Genomic DNA, 18984 nt, shown 5'->3' with positions numbered 1-18984 from the left:
CCCTCCGGAGGACCAGTGTCACATGGGCACAGTGGAGGTGTGGTGGCTGGCCGTCTGGATAAATTAGGACAATATTAGAGGCTGAATAAATAGTGTCTCTGCTGAAGGATTGGGACCACTGCTAAAACTCTCCCTGGGCTGGAGCATGCCGTGGGAGACGTGCTGGACTGGAGTCAGTGGCAACTAATCTCTGAGCTAAACTCTGCCCTGAGCCTTACATACAGTAGTAGACTTTCACCTGGGCTTCACTGTAGGGCAGGCCTGCTCCTCTCTGTTACGAGGGTAGAAGAATAGGGTGTGTGAATGAGTTAGCTCACTAAAGTGGCACCAGACCACGCTCCAGAGCCCCTCAATGAGAAAAGCCATTAGCAACAGGGCCATGGTCACAGTGTGACTTTCCACAGACTGATGATTACACCCCAAGTGTGATAGAAGGCTTCAGCTTCAACACCTAGTGCAGTAATCATGGCTCCATTACATGTATGTATCTCAGTCACAATATTATGAATTGCAGCCTGCTGCAGGTTTTAGGCCTACTTACCGCATTTAATACTAAATTATGTGTTACCTGTTTGGTTTGAAGGGTTGAGGTTGAGACATGTTCCGGTTACAGTAATTTCTATACCAAAACTTGGTTGGTTCCACATGGTTGGTCCAACTTTGAGGGGTTATGTTAGGCTAAATGTGGTCACAAAGAAGATAATGCACCAATGTAATTAGTGTAGGAATATGTGAACGTGCTTAATTAGTGAAATATGGTTGATTAAATGTATCAATGATTTATCCAACTCTCTCCTTATCACAATTCTATAAAACATCAGGCAGATCAATGTAATTTTAATCAGTGAGTCAAATACAGCTCCCTGTGCTCACTAACAAACCATTAGGCAAACAAAATGACTGTCAGTTCACTTAAATACAGATTAATGTGTGTTAATGGACTCATGCAAATTGTAAGGAAAATGGCTGACAAAGATTGATGGCACCAGCGTAGGAGATGTAAGTAAATTACCCCATTACCCTCGCTTTTACTCAACAACAACAAGCAAACCACCAAGAACAAAGAGCAGCAAAAACAGAATGCTATATCAAATACAGGCACGGTGCATACCAAAGACACATAATAACGACGGTAACCCCATTCGCTCAATACAGGAAGGCCACATTGGCCAACTGCTCATTAGATGTGACCTAGAAAAATGATGCAGCTCTATTACCCTTATCAAAGGCACATCACAACAAGATATAGCATAGACTGCAATATTGGTCTTAGGTCTCCCAACTGATAGAGGACCAGCATGGTTGATGGTTGTTTCTCAGAGAGTAGCACAATGCTGCAGTGTGCTTTTACAAGCTCTAATTGCATTCTCTCCTCCTTGGTGAATGATGGTAGGATATGCATGTTGCACTTTGCTGGTAGAACTCATCATGAGCTTAGAGAACACACAGGCTACACCACCACCCTGCTCCCTCTACCACAATCCCAATCCCTAGTACCCCCTCTTCCATAAATCAGCAGCAGCAGAGACTGACAACACAATGCTTTCCGTATCACAGCCCCTGCAGCTCAGAGTGGGGGACAAGTGGAAAACATTAATGAGGAAATAATACCAGTCACTGGGAGAGCTAGTGTAGTGCCTGTGATGAACCGTCTCAGTCTAGCGTGGTGATCACATTCATGGTTGAGGAGCTATATGTAAAGTGTTGGTCCCATGTTTCATGTTTTTTTTTATAGCTATAATGAAAAATCCCAGAAATGTTCCATACACACAAAAAGCTTATTTCCCTCAAATTGTGTTCACAAATTTGTTTTAGGGCTGTCCCCTCCTAAAAAAAATATTTGTTGATCAAAAGTTGTCTGTTCTTTCGACCAATCGATTGCTAAAAATGTGTACATGTTTATTTATCCATAAATAAAATCAACTATATGCATTGAGCTTGTCTGATGCTTTAAGCTTACAGTTTGCTGCCTCAAGAGGGCGCAAGAGATTTAGATAACCTGAAATAAATAAAAAACCTGACCCAACTATTCTCCTCCCGCTCCTGCTGGCTTTCGCAGATTCTGCCATTACTCTCCTGAAGTTGCCGGTAATAGGCTACACGACGAGTCGGCAACCTTTCTCATGTGGAATGCCAATTTATCTTACCATTTCTACCGATCTGCGTGCCAGTTATGGTTTTCATATGCACATTTTCGTGACAGTTTAATTTAATTCATAACATCTTCATATCTCAAAATCATTGTCATGTGGTTAATCAAAAGTCTATCCAAATCTAAATGAAAATGATAAACCTAAAAATTAACTTCTACTGCCATTGCCAACTATGTAAAAATAGCCTACACAAAGCCAACAAATAAAAACATTACAGCCTGCAGGTAGAAAATATCCTGATAAAAATAAATATTATATAAATCACATTGGCTACACATGGCCTGTCTGCAACGAACTTCAAACATTGCATCAACTATTAACTGGGTCTGGCCCGAAGCTTGCGCTAGTGAACTTGCAACATTGTATAAAATATTCTGGGCCCTCAGAGTTTCCTGCGCCAGTGAGCTCGGTACAGACACAGCTGTAGGCTATTTGCGCAAGGGATAAGAAACAGTGCTTGACTTGGGCAGGAGCTCACCGGAGCTGAGTACCGGCACCTCAAATGTTCTACTGCTTTAGCTCCTGTTCCTCTGAAGATGATTTCTGTCTGTAATAAAGCCCTTTTGAAAAACTCATTCTGATTGGCTGGGCCTGGCTCCCCAGTGGGTGCCGTCCCAGGCACACCCATGTCTGCACCCCTGCCCAGTCATGTGAAATCCATAGATTAGGGCCTAATGGATTTCCTTATATGAACTGTAAAATCTTTGAAATTGCTGCGGTTATATTTTTATTCAGTATACATATAGGATAGCAAGATAAGTAGAGTAGTAGCCTGATTCTTAACTGAGAACTCTGACTACATGATATAAAATAGCTTAATTACTCATTCACTGCGCACATTAGACGTGGTTGTAATAGCCATTTGCAAGGGATGCTGTTGGTCTAAAAGCTGCTACACATCAACCTGGAACAGCCATCAAGTTAACATGCAAATAGCAAAGAGTGCCACGGCAGGCAATTGAGCTAGGAGAAGGAGGAGCAGTAGAGGAGGTTGAGGGTGGCAGGTCCTGACAGTTCTCTGCTGGGGACAGATTGAACCTGAACCAGCCATGTCCTGAGGAAAGCAATCAACCCGGCCAGACCACAGGCACCCCTGCAAGGTACGGGCTCTCGTCTACACTGTCTGAGGCAAACTCCCACAATACCTGACTAGAATAGTCCAGGGGAAGAAAATCACTGACATGGCTGGGCTGCGTTTCATAAGTTATTTTGATTGACGACAATCATGTGATGGCTTCATTATGGCTCCTGTCATTGCTGGGCATCAGCAACATCAAAATGGATTGACCAAGTTCCAAACCAATTCAAAGATATCTGTATGCAGGTATGGATAAGTTCCCCATTATCAAAATCCCTCATTGACAAGACAGGATACTGAACAGGGCTCTAATAAAGCAACTAATTATCCAGTTTGAGTTAAAAGGATTGAGACTACTGGTAGATCGGCCAGCACCATACCACCCTGCATCCCACTGCTGTCTTGCCACTGAAGCTAAACAGCGTCGGTCCTGACCAGATGCTGCTTGAAGTGCTGGAGGGCCAGTAGAAGGCACTCTTTCCTCTGGTCAAAAAAACATATCCCACGGCAGTGATTGGGGACATTGCCCTGTGTAAGGTGCCGTCTTTCGGATAGGACGTTAAACAGATGTCCTGACTCTCCGTGGTCACTATAGATCCCATGGCACATATTGTAAGAGTAGGGATGTTAACCCCGGTGTCCTGGCTAAATTCCTAATCTGGCCCTCATACCATCATGGCCACCTCATCATGCCCAGCTTCCAATTGGCTCATTTATCTCCCCTGTAACTATTCCCTAGGTCATTGCTGTAAATGCAAACGTGTTCTCAGTAAACTTCCCTGGTAAAATACTAAAATCAGTGCGGTATTGTGCACTGATCACAATATTTGTTAAGTCTATTACCTGAAACAAAGTTATTAAAAAAATAAAAATTATCTACTGCAGCTCCTATTCTTCTAATGTAGTTTTAGTATCATGTGAAAACAGGAAAATAATAGAGATATTAAAGAAGCACTCAGCGGCGTTAGCTCGACATCCAAGGAAAACAAAAGAAACTACAAAGGGCTGCGGTGCAGTCAGAACTATTGTGCTGCTGTATGTAAATGAGGTGTTTACTTCTGTTCCATCACACTGTGTGCATCATTAGCCTGCTAAATATAGTCTGCCACCATCAGTACATCCAGAATCTCATTCTATCTATGCACAACATTAGGACATGGAAATTAATACAGACCTTAAAAAGGTAGGCTATGTGAGTCATCACATTCTGAAAAGATCCTCTGCAATATTTCTTCTCATAACTGTTTCCCTTAATTATTTTATTATATGTATGCAAATATTGTCCGACAATTCACAGCCATTGGGCCTCAGTATATTTTCAGAGGCGATTTCATGGGGATCAATCTCTCTGTTTATGATGGAGAGGTTTGGAGAGCGAAATCATGCACCTCAAAACAATATCAAATTAAATACATTCTAAAACATTGCTGCTATGAAAAAAACTGACTTTCAAAAAGTTGAAAAAGTCCCAAATAAAGCTTACACTAAATAATTGATCTCACAATAATAAATAAAATGCAAACGATGTAAGGACACAAAAATAACTAATGCTTAGTATTATCTTCATTTAGTAAACAGGCCTATCTCAGTCAAGAAACGATGGTATGCATTAGGGACAGGTCTAGGAATATGAAAAGGGTTATTAAAGTCCAAGGGTACGTTACTAGCTGTAGTCCACTGTTCTATAGCCTAGATGTCCTCCGGCCTCAGCCCACAATTACTATGAGCATTCAAAGCTGCATACAGCAAAGTAGCGTAACCATTCTTCATGGCTGTCTGGCTGTGACTAGTAGGAGGTCCATCAGTGGGAGCACCAGGGGGATAAGCTTTAGCAGGCCCTGTTATGTCTGGCTTCATACTCGGCGGTTCAACTCTCTCTCTACCCCACCTGCTATTTCAACCTCTAAATGCCCGGCTATTAAAAGCCAAGTGACATTTACTCCTGATGTACTGACCTGTTGTAACCTCTACAACCACTGTGATTATTATTTGACCCTGCTGGTCATCTATGAACATCTTGGAGAAAAATCTGTTATAATGTACTGTTATAATCTCCACCCGGCACAGCCAGAAGGGGACTGGCCACCCCTCAGAGCCTGGTTCCTCTCTAGGTTTCTGCCTTTCTAGGGAGTGTTTCCTAGCCACCGTGCTTCTACATCTGCATTGCTTGCTGTTTGGGGTTTTAGGCTGGGTTTCTGTATAGCACTTTGTGACATCTGCTGATGTAAAAAGGGCTTTATAAATAAAATGTGATTGATTGATTGAAGGGGGGACCAACTCCATATTAATGCCCATGATTTTGGAATGAGATGTTCGACGAGCAGGCGTCGTAGTGTATTTAACCTAGCTACAAGGAGTCCCTCGCAACTTGCTATTGGCAGTCCTTTAAGAACTCCTCAAAACACAAAGCAGGTCTCTGGTCAATTAATTCTGTCCCCCAGATGAAGCAAACAGACAAAGGAAGCCAATTTGTTCACCTCGGGTGGGCCGTCCGGACGTATGAGATATAATTAAAGACAGCGAAGGCAGTGTTTCCCCTATATTCATTTAGCAGTGGCGCCCCTGCTAAAACTAAAAGGGGAAAGGGAGGGTGGCTGATAAGCACTGATGCTTTCATTTGTCTTATTTCACAACTCAACAGTGGATTCTGAGAGGAACAGCAGAAAAAGCAATCAAGTTTAGATTGATAACTTAAAATCGACAGACTAAAAAGCCATGAGACAAACCTGATTAGATCTCCTGCCTTGTTAAATTGTGTTTTGGGTACAGGTGTTGGACAACTAAGCATTTGCGCTAATGTCAGACAAGCAAAATGATTTCATTGTTATAAACGAAATTTGGAGTGTATAGAAATGTGCAAACCTTCATGTTCTTTGTCTGCGGCCCCAGCTTTCCTCATCTTCTTGGGGGTCTTCATGAACAAGGGGAAAATGGTCCTCAGGCCCAGGATGTCCACAAACTTGTGGCAGTTATCAGAACCCTCTGGGCCAATCATGCCGTGGTCTAAGACCCTCAGAGCGCTGGTCCGAGACATTTTCTTTTCCCTGGGAAGAGGCAGTGCAAAAAAATATACATAATACAATAAGGGCTCAATTATCTCTGGCACAACAGATAGTTTACAGCAGAGGTATGCCGCAAGGTCATTATTGTCTTTTGCCAGGCACACAGACTACACTATACATACAAAGGTATGTGGACACCCCTTCAAAATGTGTGGATTCGGCTATCTCAGCCACACCGTTGCTGATAGGTGTAGAAAATCGAACACACCGCCATGCAATCTCCATAGACAAACATTGGTTGTAGAATGGACTTACTGAAGAGCTCAGTGACTTTCAACGTGGCACTGTCATAGGATGCCACCTTTCCAACAAGTCAGTTCGTCAAATGTCTGCCCTGCTACATCTGCCCCGGTTAACTGTAAGTGCTGTTATTGTGAAGTGGAAACGTCTAGGAGCCACACAAGCTCACAGAATGGGACCGCCGAGTGCTGAAGCGAGTAGCGCGTAAAATTTGTCTGTCCTCAGTTGCAACACTCACTACCGAGTTCCAAACTGCTTCTGGAAACAAAGTCAGCACAATATCTGTTCGTCGGGAGCTTCATGAAATGGGTTTCCATGGCCGAGCAGCCGCACACAAGCCTAAGATCATCATGCGCAATGCCAAGCGTCGGCTAGAGAGGTGTAAAGCTCGCCGCCATTGGACTCTGGAGCAGTGGAAACGACTTTTCTGGAGTGATGAATCACGATTCACCATCTGGCAATCCGACGGACGAATCTGGGTTTGGTGGATGCCAGGAGAACGCTACCTGCCCGAATGCATAGTGCCAACTGTAAGGTTTGGTGGAGGAGGAATAATGATCTGGGGCTGTTTTTCATGGTTGCACAGAGCCCTGACCTCAACCCCATCGAACACCTTTGGGATGAATTGGAACGCCGACTGCGAGCCAGGCCTAATCGCCTAACATCAGTGCCCAACCTCACTAATGCTCGTGGCTGAATGGAAGCAAGTCCTCGCAACAATGTTTCAACATCTAGTGGAAAGCCTTCCCAGAAGAGTGGAGGCTGTTATAGCTCCCTCTCTCCCATCCCGGAGAAGCTGAGCCCTAGGACCATGCCTCTGGACTACCTGGCCTGATGACTCCTTGCTGTCCCCAGTCCACCTGGTCGTGCTGCTGCTCCAGTTTCCACTCTTCTGCCTGCGGCTATGGAATCCTGACCTATTCATCTGATGTGCTACCTTGTCCCAGACCTGCTGTTTTCAACTCTCTCTCTCTCTCTCTACCGCACCTGCTATTTCAACCTCTAAATGCCCGGCTATGAAAAGCCAAGTGACATTTACTCCTGATGTACTGACCTGTTGCAACCTCTACAACCACTGTGATTATTATTTGACCCTGCTGGTCATCTATGAACATCTTGGAGAAAAATCTGTTATAATGTACTGTTATAATCTCCACCCGGCACAGCCAGAAGGGGACTGGCCACCCCTCAGAGCCTGGTTCCTCTCTAGGTTTCTGCCTTTCTAGGGAGTGTTTCCTAGCCACCGTGCTTCTACATCTGCATTGCTTGCTGTTTGGGGTTTTAGGCTGGGTTTCTGTATAGCACTTTGTGACATCTGCTGATTAAAAAGGGCTTTATAAATAAAATGTGATTGATTTATTTATTTTTATTTAAAAAATAAAATAATTTCACCTTTATTTAACCAGGTAAGCCAGTTGAGAACAAGTTCTCATTTACAACTGCGACCTGGCCAAGATAAAGCAAAGCAGTGCGATAAAAACAACAACACAGAGTTACATATGGGGTAAAAAAACAAAAGTCAAAAAATACAACAGAAAATATATATATTGTGTGTGCAAATGTAGCAAGTTATGGAGGTAAGGCAATAAATAGGCTATAGTGCAAAATAATTACAATTAGTATTAACACTGGAATGCTAGATGTGCAAGAGATTATGTGCAAATAGAGATACTGGGATGCAAAATAGCAAAATAAATAACAATATAGGGATGAGGTAGTTGGGTGGGCTAATTTCAGATGGGCTGTGTACAGGTGCAGTGATCGGTAAGGTGCTCTGACAACTGATGCTTAAAGTTAGTGAGGGAGATAAGAGTCTCCAGCTTCAGAGATTTGTGCAGTTCGTTCCAGTCATTGGCAGCAGAGAACTGGAAGGAATGGCGGCCAAAGGAGGTGTTGGCTTTGGGGATGACCAGTGAGATATACCTGCTGGAGCGCAGACTACGGGTGGGTGCTGCTATGGTGACCAATGAGCTAAAATAAGGCGGGGATTTGCCTAGCAGTGATTTATAGATGGCTTGAAGCCAGTGGGTTTGACGACGAACATGTAGTGAGGACCAGCCTACAAGAGCGTACAGGTCACAGTGGTGGGTAGTGTATGGGGCTTTGGAGACAAAACGGATGGCACTGTGATAGACTACATCCAATTTGCTGAGTAGTGAAGGGGTGAACCAACTCCATATTAATGCCCATGATTTTGGAATGAGATGTTCGACGAGCAGGCGTCCACATACCATGTAGTGTATTTAACCTAGCTACAAGGAGTCCTTCGCAACTTGCTATTGGCAGTCCTTTAAGAACTCCTCAAAACACAACGTTTCTGCAGCTTATGAGGAAGTCATTTTTTAGACAAAGTTAAACAGTTGAAAAAATTCAAACAAAGGCAATTATAAAGATGCCTACAACCGTGTTCCTAAGCTCATATTGCAAACCCTTTGATAAAGCCTAACCTCTACAAAAACAGAGAAAACTATCGAAGCAGAGGTGCAGAACTTATGATTCTGTGAATCTTATGAGAAGTAAAAAGAGAGAGTTACGTGTTGCTCCCTAGATAACCCATTCTGAGAGCCTTCTCCTGTGGATGATTTAAAAACGGGTTTTGCATCGCTATAATTAGATATTGATTTTGGTTTTAATCGGTCTGTCTGCCTGGCGTCGTCGTGATGATTAGAGCTTGGACATGGAGGGTTTCATAAATACATGTAATGTCTCTGTATTGCTCTTTAAGGTAACGTCGTGGTGCTGCAGCGCTCTGTCGGCTGATTGATTGGACTGGCAGCTGAGCAGAGCCAGAGATGTGCTGTGCGAACACAAAGACATCACTCAACCCTACCACTCACTGGGGTGCATGGTGCGTCCTCTGACAGCCTTAACAGCAAACAAAGGTTGAGTTCAAAGATGTCAATTTACATATATCCCTACTGCGTAATGATCTCAGATCACCAGCGACCTGTGTGAATTGAAAGGAGGGTTGAAATTAAAAAAGGACTACAGCCAAGCCGGGGAACTGTCCATCTCTACCTTAGTCCTCCTTTGAGGAGGTACTTGGATGAAGATTTGTTTTAGCTGAAAGCTTAGGACATTAAATGATTGAAACATTACAACTGAGATATTTGTGTGGAGACTCATTTCTTCAAGAGGTGTTAAACATCTGAGTCTTTACCTAAGCATGAGGTTCATGAGCTGCAGACCCTCTCCCCTGAGGAAGCGGTCCCGATTGGCAGCCAGCATCAGACAGGAGCACAGGGCATCAAACAGGTTCTCCATCATCTCCTGCTCCTCTGCCGTGGCTGGGTTGTGGCGTTTGAACACCTGAAGGAGAATGACACCCACACTTCTACTGTCTATCACCAGGGAGGTGACATGGCCACAAAAAACGTAGAACTGTGATGCTGGTAAATTCAGTAAAAACGAAATAAATGATGAGCTTGTTTGGCTCATTAGCAGACTTTCAACAGTGTAACTGTAATCAATGGTGTATGAGACACATCACATAGATAGACCAGTATTCAACCAAATGCATTTTGGGTGTAATGCAGTGCAGTGCCCTGAGAACTAAGGACACACTGAAAGCTTGCAACCGGATTCGCCAACAGAGTGGAGATGCTTACAAAGCAAAGCAGAACATCTGTCTAGCATCAAGTTACACTTCTAAGTCTTATTAATTTGCATTAGACATCATTATACTGCAGGCCTTGAATATATCAAGTAGTATAATAGTTAGCCAAAAGGCTAATCTAACAGAGGTTAGGAGGGGTTGGTTATTAAACAACTAATTGTTTGTCCATTTTGTAGCCAGTATACACTATACCGTAGCCAGTATACACTTCCTCAAAATAGTCAGAATTCATCTAAAATAACTCAAGAAAAATTGACTTTTTTGCTGAGGAAATCTTAGTCGCGCAATTTTACATCTAACAAAGATTTTTGGTGCAGTATTTCTCAATGGAAAAAATGTGCATTAAAATGAGTCGTCTCTCATTGAATGACAACCAATACTTTATTGAAGAATCCCTACTGTTGACCAATCACCGACGAAGGGGCCAAGACTTCGGCTACCGACTTCAGCTTGCCTCAAGAAAAGAAAAATGCGTGCCCGAACAGCCGAAAACCCCCTTACCAAAGTCCAAAACGTCATAATATGTGCACAAAATCTTCCAAACTGTTTCGGCTGGGAAGCATGCGTACGACCTTTAGGCAGACTAGCTCAGGTCCCCAGCCTCAGGACTACCTGGCCTGATGACTCCTTGCTGTCCCCAGTCCACCTGGTCGTGCTGCTGCTCCAGTTTCCACTCTTCTGCCTGCGGCTATGGAACCCTGACCTGTTCACCGGATGTGCTACCTTGTCCCAGACCTGCTGTTTTCAACTCTCTCTCTCTCTACCACACCTGCTATTTCGACCTCTAAATGCCCGGCTATGAAAAGCCAAGTGACATTTACTCCTGATGTATTGACCTGTTGCAACCTCTACAACCACTGTGATTATTATTTGACCCTGCTGGTCATCTATGAACGTTTGAACATCTTGGAGAAAAAATCTGGCCTTAATGGCCATGTACTGTTATAATCTCCACCCGACACAGCCAGAAGGGACTGGCCACCCCTCAGAGCCTGGTTCCTCTCTAGGTTTCTGCCTTTCTAGGGAGTTTTTCCTAGCCACTGTGCTTCTACATCTGCATTGCTTGCTGTTTGGGGTTTTAGGCTGGGTTTCTGTATAGCACTTTGTGACATCTGCTTATAAATACAATTTGATTGATTGATTGATTGAGTACAGTATGGGGAGCACAGAGATAACGTTGTCTGGCTGGCTGCTACTGCCTGAGCAGAGATGAGATTATGACTTTAAGGAATGAAAAATAATAAAGTCATCAAAAACTAAGTAACTCTGTCGTAGCCGGCCGCGACCGGGAGACCCATGGGGCGGCGCACAATTTTCCCAGCGTCATCCAGGGTAGGGAATGGCCGGCAGGGATGTAGCTCAGTTGGTAGAGCATGGCATTTGCAACGCCAGGGTTGTGGGTTCGATTCCCACGGGGAGCCAGTATAAAAAATAAAAATAAAAGAATGTATGCACTCACTAACTGTAAGTCGCTCTGGATAAGAGTGTCTGCTAAATGACTAAAATGTAAATGTAATATACACAACTGAAATATTGCATTATTTCATAGTAATTTCTTATATTTCTATTGATGTCTACCCAATGTGGACTTGACAGAGACAATGGAATATTTTCAATGTTTTGGCAATTGAATGTTTTACATTTTTACATTTACATACATTTTAGTCATTTAGCAGACGCTCTTATCCAGAGCGACTTACAGGAGCAATTAGGGTTAAGTGCCTTGCTCAAGGGCACATCGACAGATTTTTCACCTAGTCGGCTCGGGGATTAGAACCAGCGACCTTTCGGTTACTGGCACAACGCTCTTAACCACTAAGCTACCTGCCGCCCCAGATGTTCATTATTGTTCATTATTTTTGGCTTTGGAATTACCATTAAAAAGCTCTAAAATCATTTTTTTATGTCATTATTTGATAATATATTTCATGTTTAAAAAGAAAAATCGAAACTTGCAATAAAAAAATCTAACCAAAGCCGAACCGACCTCAAAAAGCACTATTCGCTCAGCACGATGTGAAGAAGAAGGGGGGATGAATAGATCACTCCTGTAAAGAACAGACAGTTCTTATGATCTGCTGAAACTTCAACAGTGTGATGTGAGGTGAGCGTGAGACATGGATGAATCAGAGAGACGGGAGGAGCTAGGGTTGGGCGGTATCAAGATTTCCATACCTTCACACTGTTCCTGTACCATACTGGGGGATACGGTATTACCGGCACTATTTCTTTCCAAACTTTTTTTATGTTATTTAATGTTTTTTTTAAATTGCGGACACTAGCTAAATGCTAACAAGCGCAAGTGAACATAAACTAAATGCAAAGACAGACAACACAGCTCATAAAGTTATACAACAAGCTATCTCAAAAGGCTACTCGCACTTGATCCAGGAGGGGATTGATTGTCTCTGCTGTAACCAAGAAGCTTCATCTTGCAAGCTAGCCACCTATAGCTAGGGCACATCTTAGATAGTTAACTTATGGAGTTATAAGATGTTTAGCTGGCAAACATTAGTAGTGAATTTCAAGTGTAACTTGATCATCTCTTTTGTGCTGCTCAACATTGGATCGGAAAACAAACATACCATGTGACAGGCTCAAATGAATTTGTGAATACTAAAATAATAATACTTTTTGGGGGGGACAGTATTGAAAATCATACCGTCGGCATTTCTAAATACTCCGGTATACGGTATACCACACAAGCCTAGGAGGAATAGTATAACATTTGAAAAGACAGGCTTACAGAGAGCTGCTGCAGTAACACGTCAATTCCATCCAGCTCCCCCAAGAGCTCCCTGGTGCCTGGAAGTAGAGGGAGAGAAGAGGTGGGAGGAGAGGATAAAATAGAAGAGCAGGATGCAGTGAGAGGGAAGGAGAGAGAGGGGGGAGAGAGAGAGAGGGAAGGAGAGAGAGGGAAGGAGAGAGAGAGACTAACTGTTAAAGGAGTGTGGCGCATAAACATTGAAAAACATGGTGATAAAAGCCAAGGGAGAAGATGAATCGATCCAGATCGAGCTGCTATATGCAACACAGCACAACCAACCCAGGTAGCTAAACTCACTCAGAGGGGAACACAGAGAGGAAAATGAGATAGGACTCAAACAGAATATCAATGTTGCCCAGTCCATTACTGATCTGGACCTGGTGCCTGTCTGTCGTCCTGCAGCACTCCAAGGTCTTCTGGACCCAGCCACTCAGACACTGACAAATAGTATACTTTAACCGGTCATGATACTCTACTATTTTGGTCCGCAGCCACAACAATCACCTCTGTGGCTATGTTTATTTTACAAGACTACATTAGACGAAAAACGTTTATCACATTGTACAGCAACTACAGAGGAAAGGGCTGTAAACGTACTGTCATTGTTTTGAAGCAAGATAGCCAAGATTTCACTGCAGTACAGCTTGTTAGCATCGAAAGGAATCTTTGCCTGAAAGAGAGAAAGGGAGGGGCAAAACCAGTGATGGCATGCCAAAACCAGTGATGGCATGCCAAAACCAGTGATGGCATGCCAAAACCAGTGATGGCATGCCAAAACCAGTGATGGCATGCCAAAACCAGTGATGGCATGCCAAAATCAGTCACAGCATGAGCAATTGAAAGCCTGTATACACTATACTGTAGGTCTAGTTCTACAACAGACACATTTCAAATCAGACATATCGACCCAGCCTGCAGAAAGCTCTACATACAGCAACAATAACCAATGGAATGTGTCATCTTCAGTTATATCCTCACCTTTATTCTTTTTAGCAACCACTGCATGAGTCCTTGCTGAGCTGCTTCTGTGCATAGGCCAGGCCTGAACTCTGCCATGTTTTCAATGATGGCTGATGGAGAGAGATGGGATAGAAGAGAGAGGTGAATATGAGACCATCAAATTCTGACAGCACCTCCTGAGAAGTATAGAGGTCTCAGATACCTTTGCTAATATTTGCATTATAAAGCTGTCTGAGACACCTGATATCTCACTCATTCAGCAGAAGGGCGGCAAAACCCCAATGGAGAAAAGAGGGAGAGAGGAGAGAGAGACAAATAGAGGGAGAGATAGAGTGAGTGAGACGCACAGAAAGAGAGGCCTGCTGGAGGAGAAGGAAGCCTTTATCACTAATTCCAACTCAGCAGACACCATCCTGGAGGACATGAGCCTGTGAGCCCCAACCAGGAAGGAGACAAAATGCTTATTCAAGCCTGGAGAGCTGCCTTGATAAGACGCCATCAAAACACTAGAAGTACTGAGCCCAAATTAAATTTTACGAACATTTAAATAATCCCCATATTTTGTCAAGTCATGTACACATTGCGCAGTGGGTCTTACCTAACGTGTTGTAGACTCCATCAGCTTCCTCCTTTACCTGCTCATCCAGCCTCTCCATGTTCTGCACCAGAAGGGCCACAACCTGTCCCTCCAGCTACAGTTAGAGAAGGAGACAGGTTGTTATCAAAGCATTATGGAATATTGTCGTGAGTGACAACAATAAAGACTCATGCCTCATTTCCGCTGCTCATTTATAAGTCGTGTAAGATTTCACCTTTGCCTCGTCTTTCTAAATGTTAGCAGACATTATGAAGGGGCACTCAACCTTTTCCAGAAAACAGCCAATGCCTTTGCTGTTGTCAAAGTGAGTGCAAAGGGAGGGCTAAGACAGACCATTTTAACTAAGGCCATGGACATTAGCTGGGATTTAATCTGCTTTATCTATTGAGTTCATTTTCATCAGCATCAATATGGTTGTGGACGCATGAGACATAACAAGAAAATGGCATATAACCATGCCAGATAACCTAAATGCATACATTGATGGTATTCAAACAAACTGGACTCACCAAAGAGTCTATGAGTACTTCAGCCCCCTCCTCACTTTCATGAAGTGTGTCGATGTCTGTCAGCTCTTGTAACAAATCAACCACTGCAATGGCGATATGTAGGAGAGGCTAAGGATTTTTACAGTTTGTATCAATATGTTCAGTTTAGAAAAATTAGTTGTCTAATTCAAGGTCAAATGCATAGAATAACATAAGTGCAGGTAAATTAACTGAATTAAAGAGTGAAAGATGCTTAGTAAGCCATCTTTGAAGGAAAGGATATCTGTGTTCTCGTGGCTAAGTAAGCCCAGCAGGGAATGGACAGCATTGAGCTCCACCAAGAGGTGGTAGAGATCAGGCATGGTGGCTATGACATGCATCTCCTGGATGATGTCATTCAAATCCAGCTCTGTTTCCATGAACCTGGACAGGGGAATAAAAAAGTATGTCATACATGGAAAATAAGTCCAGACTTGTTGAATGCAATGTCATGTTATTGAAGCAGCAAGTCAATTTACCCTTACAGTAGATTGATAACTCTATAAGACAAAAGCAATTATATTGACTGTATAGCTTAACTCAGGAAGAACGTTTCCCTCTCATTAACTCACCTCCCCGGAGTGTCTGGGAACTTTATCCTCAGCTCTTGGTTCTTGTAGGACCTTTTTTCAAAGGTCAGGATCATTTTCTTCACCGAACTCTCATCCACTGGTTCACCCTGGATAATTTTTTTATAAAAGAAAGAAGAAGAAAAAAAGTGCCCTTTGGTGAAAAGTGTTACCAAGACAACAAAAAGTATGTTAGTAACAAGATCAGCACATTTAGCTATGCATGCATGCTTTATCATGCCACTTAAACTTTCCCCACCTCTTGGTCGTCTGCATCCTCATCATCATCCATGAGTTTCTCCAGTATTCTCTTCCTCTCACCACTCGGGTCTTCACTGTCATCTCCCTCCAGGTGTCTGGCCAGCTCTCTACCGGTCTTTTTGCTTCTGGGGTCATCATCATCATCATCACCTGCCCGTAGACGTTTTGCCCCCCTGTCAGGCTACAATGAACATTAACACCATGTCAAGCAGGTACTTCAAAACAGGGTAATGCATCCAAGCAAAGAGTGGGCCAACCAAAAAGTAAACAATGCAAATTGAAATGCATTCATCGTCACATGTAAATAGTACTTGATTTCTGTAATATATTTGATGCTCAATAAATTATATTCCATGAGAGGGACATTACTTTAGCTAGCTAGCTAACAGAGCAGAACTAGACAAGAGTTTATCACAAACTAGTTAGCTAGCAAAGTAGCTAGACTAACTTGACATCTGATAGACATCTCTCTTTCATCTGTCACATCCCTAACTAACTTAGCTAGTGAACTTGGTTTATTAGCTAACTAGCAATCATGTTAGCCAGTTCGCTAGCAATGTAGCTAGCTAGCTATGGTCAAAGACGGTGACGGTGGTTTAAACATTTATTTTGCTAGCTAGTCAACACATTTGCAGCAAACACTAAGGACATGTCTCACTAATTAACGATACCTGATAATTCAGTAGCTCGCCTACATCCATGACGAAAGGTTATCCAAAACGTGGAAAAATAAACCTTTAAATGTTAAGTTATCGGCAACGGTTAGCTAGCTACAGCTATCCACAAGGAATACTGGCTAATATGCTAGTGTAGCAATTTTCCGCTTACAACTCAAAACAGCAAATGCTACCGTAAAGTAATTAATTGTCGTGATATTCTGAAGAGGAGGCTTGCTTTGGAGTCATGGGTAACTGCATACGTGAGTGTCTGGAAGTGGGCGTGTCAACTGAAGTCAGCTAATTGGACAGATTTGTTGCCGCTCAAGACCGTTTTGCGTGGCTGCTGTGTGTTTTCAAGCTTTCCGAGTGTGGTCTTGGTCGGCAGAGATGACAGTAAGACATTTTAGTTAGGCTAATATTTTGCCATGCACTTTGAGCTGTGTCTTTGGTGTAGCTACCTAAGTTATTGTAGATGTTAACTAGCTGCCTAACATTAACGTGACTATAATCTACCAAGCTAATGTTAGCAAACCTAGTCTGTTAAAGGACACTCAACAAAAATATAAACGCAACATGCAACAATTTCAAAGATTTTACTGAGTTACAGTTCATATAAGGAAATCAGTCAATTGAAATAAATAAATTAGGCCCAAATCTATGGATTTCAGATGATTGGGAAGACAGATATGCATATTTTGGTCACAGATACCAGAAAAAAAAAGTAGGTTAGTGGATCAGAAAACCAGTCAGTATCTGGTGTGACCACCATTTGCCTCATGCAGCGTGACATCTCGTTCGCATAGAGTTGATCAGGCTGTTGATTGTGACCTGTGGAATATTGTCCCTCTCCTCTTCAATGGCAGTTGCTGGATATTGGCGGGAACTGGAACACGCTGTTGTACACGTTGATACAGAGCATCCCAAACATGCTCAATGGGTGACATGTCTGATGAGTATGCAGGCCATGGATGAACTGGGACATTTTCAGCTTCCAGGAATTATTTACAGATCCTTGTGACATGGGGCCGTGCATTATCAATCTGAAACATGAGGTGATGGCGGCGGATGAATGGTACAACAGTGGGCTCCAGGATCTCGTCAAGGTATCTCTGTGCATTCAAATTGCCATCGATAAATTGCAATTGTGTTCGTTGTCCGTAGCTTATGCCTGCCCATGCCATAACCCCACCGCCACCATGGGGCACTCTGTTCACAACGTTGACATCAGCAAACCGCTCACCCACACGACACCATACACACTGTCTGCCATCTGCCTAATGAATTTATTTCAATTGACTGATTTCCTTATATGAACTGTAACTCAGTAAAATCATTGAAATTGTTGCATTTGGTGTTTATATTTTTGTTCAGTGTGTCTACTTGTACATTCATTTGTATACAGTGTGAATAGGATGTTTGAACTCTTAGCCTTGGGGGGCACCTTAATGACCTTGGGCTCAGACAGGGTCTCGTTCACTCGGACCTGCTGGGTCCTGTTGGTCAGAAATGAGTGATACCGCCTGATGGTATAAGGGTTGACTGACATCTGTCTGAGCTTACTGAGGAAGATGTGTGGCTGCAAGATGTTAAATGCGGAACTAAAATCCACAAATAGCAGTCGAGAATAGGCCTTGGGATTCTCCAGATGTTGCAGGATGAGATGCACTATGCTGAGGATTGCTTCATCAGTGCCACGCTTGTATTTGTAAGCAAACTGATAAGGGTCCAACAGTGTGTTTAGTCTGACTGAAGCTTGCACACCATGATCTTTTCAAGACACTTCATCACAATGGAGGTCAGAGCAACTGGTCAACAGTCTGTTTTCTTTGGGAGAAGGCTTTTGGGGAAGAGGGGCGATGATTGCCTTCTTCCACCGAGGTGGAACTGTAGAGAACTCTGAAAGACAGGGACCCAGGCTGGTGTAAGTTCCTTTGCACAAAGAAGAGACACCATCGGGGCCTGTTGCCAGTTTGCTTAAAGACTTTGGTGGCCTCTCTCTAGTTTTTTGTTGTTGTACTTTTACCCCCTTTTTCTCCCCAATTTTGTGATATCAATTGGTAGTAACAATCTTGTCCCATCGCTGCAACTCCCCTACGGACCCGGGAGAGGCGAAGGTCGAGAGCCATGCGTCCTCCGAAACACGACCCCGCCATGCCACACTGCTTCTTGACACACTGCTCGCTTTACCCGGAAGCCAGCCGCACCAATGTGTCGGAGGAAACACCGTCCAGCTGGCCACCGAAGTAAGCTTGCAGGCGCCTGGCCTGCCACAAGGAGTGGCTAGAGCACGATGGGAAAAGGAAATCCCGGCCAGCCAAACCCTCCCCTAACCCGGACGAAGCTGGGCCAATTGTCCGCCACCTCATGGGTCTCCCGGTCACGGCTGGCTGTGACACAGCCTGGGATTGGACCAGAGTCCATAGTGACGCCTCAAGCACTGCCATGCAGTGCCTTAGACCGCTGCGCCACTCGGGAGGCCTGTATAACTAAACCA

At 43.5% G+C, this 18984-nt stretch overlaps 1 protein-coding gene across 1 annotated transcript in view; it reads right to left on the bottom strand.

The window, feature by feature from the left end:
• The window catches only part of LOC121538460 (beta-catenin-like protein 1), a 28131-nt gene extending 11424 nt beyond the window's left edge, over window positions 1–16707 (bottom strand). Inside the window, exons 1-11 of the mRNA XM_041846489.2 lie at window positions 16503–16707; window positions 15830–16012; window positions 15574–15680; window positions 15246–15385; window positions 14984–15081; window positions 14475–14568; window positions 13895–13986; window positions 13514–13586; window positions 12896–12954; window positions 9694–9842; window positions 6094–6275 (exon numbers count right to left, since the gene is read on the bottom strand). Coding sequence (XP_041702423.1) covers window positions 6094–6275; window positions 9694–9842; window positions 12896–12954; window positions 13514–13586; window positions 13895–13986; window positions 14475–14568; window positions 14984–15081; window positions 15246–15385; window positions 15574–15680; window positions 15830–16012; window positions 16503–16532 — 1207 coding nt within the window. The 5' untranslated portion in view covers window positions 16533–16707. The remainder of the gene's footprint in view (window positions 1–6093; window positions 6276–9693; window positions 9843–12895; window positions 12955–13513; window positions 13587–13894; window positions 13987–14474; window positions 14569–14983; window positions 15082–15245; window positions 15386–15573; window positions 15681–15829; window positions 16013–16502) is intronic.
• Window positions 16708–18984: the final 2277 nt, after the last annotated feature.

The sequence above is a fragment of the Coregonus clupeaformis genome, chromosome 24 (assembly GCF_020615455.1).
Source record: "Coregonus clupeaformis isolate EN_2021a chromosome 24, ASM2061545v1, whole genome shotgun sequence".
Classification (NCBI taxonomy): Eukaryota; Metazoa; Chordata; class Actinopteri; order Salmoniformes; family Salmonidae; genus Coregonus; species Coregonus clupeaformis.
This window is presented reverse-complemented; position numbering and strand designations above follow the sequence as displayed.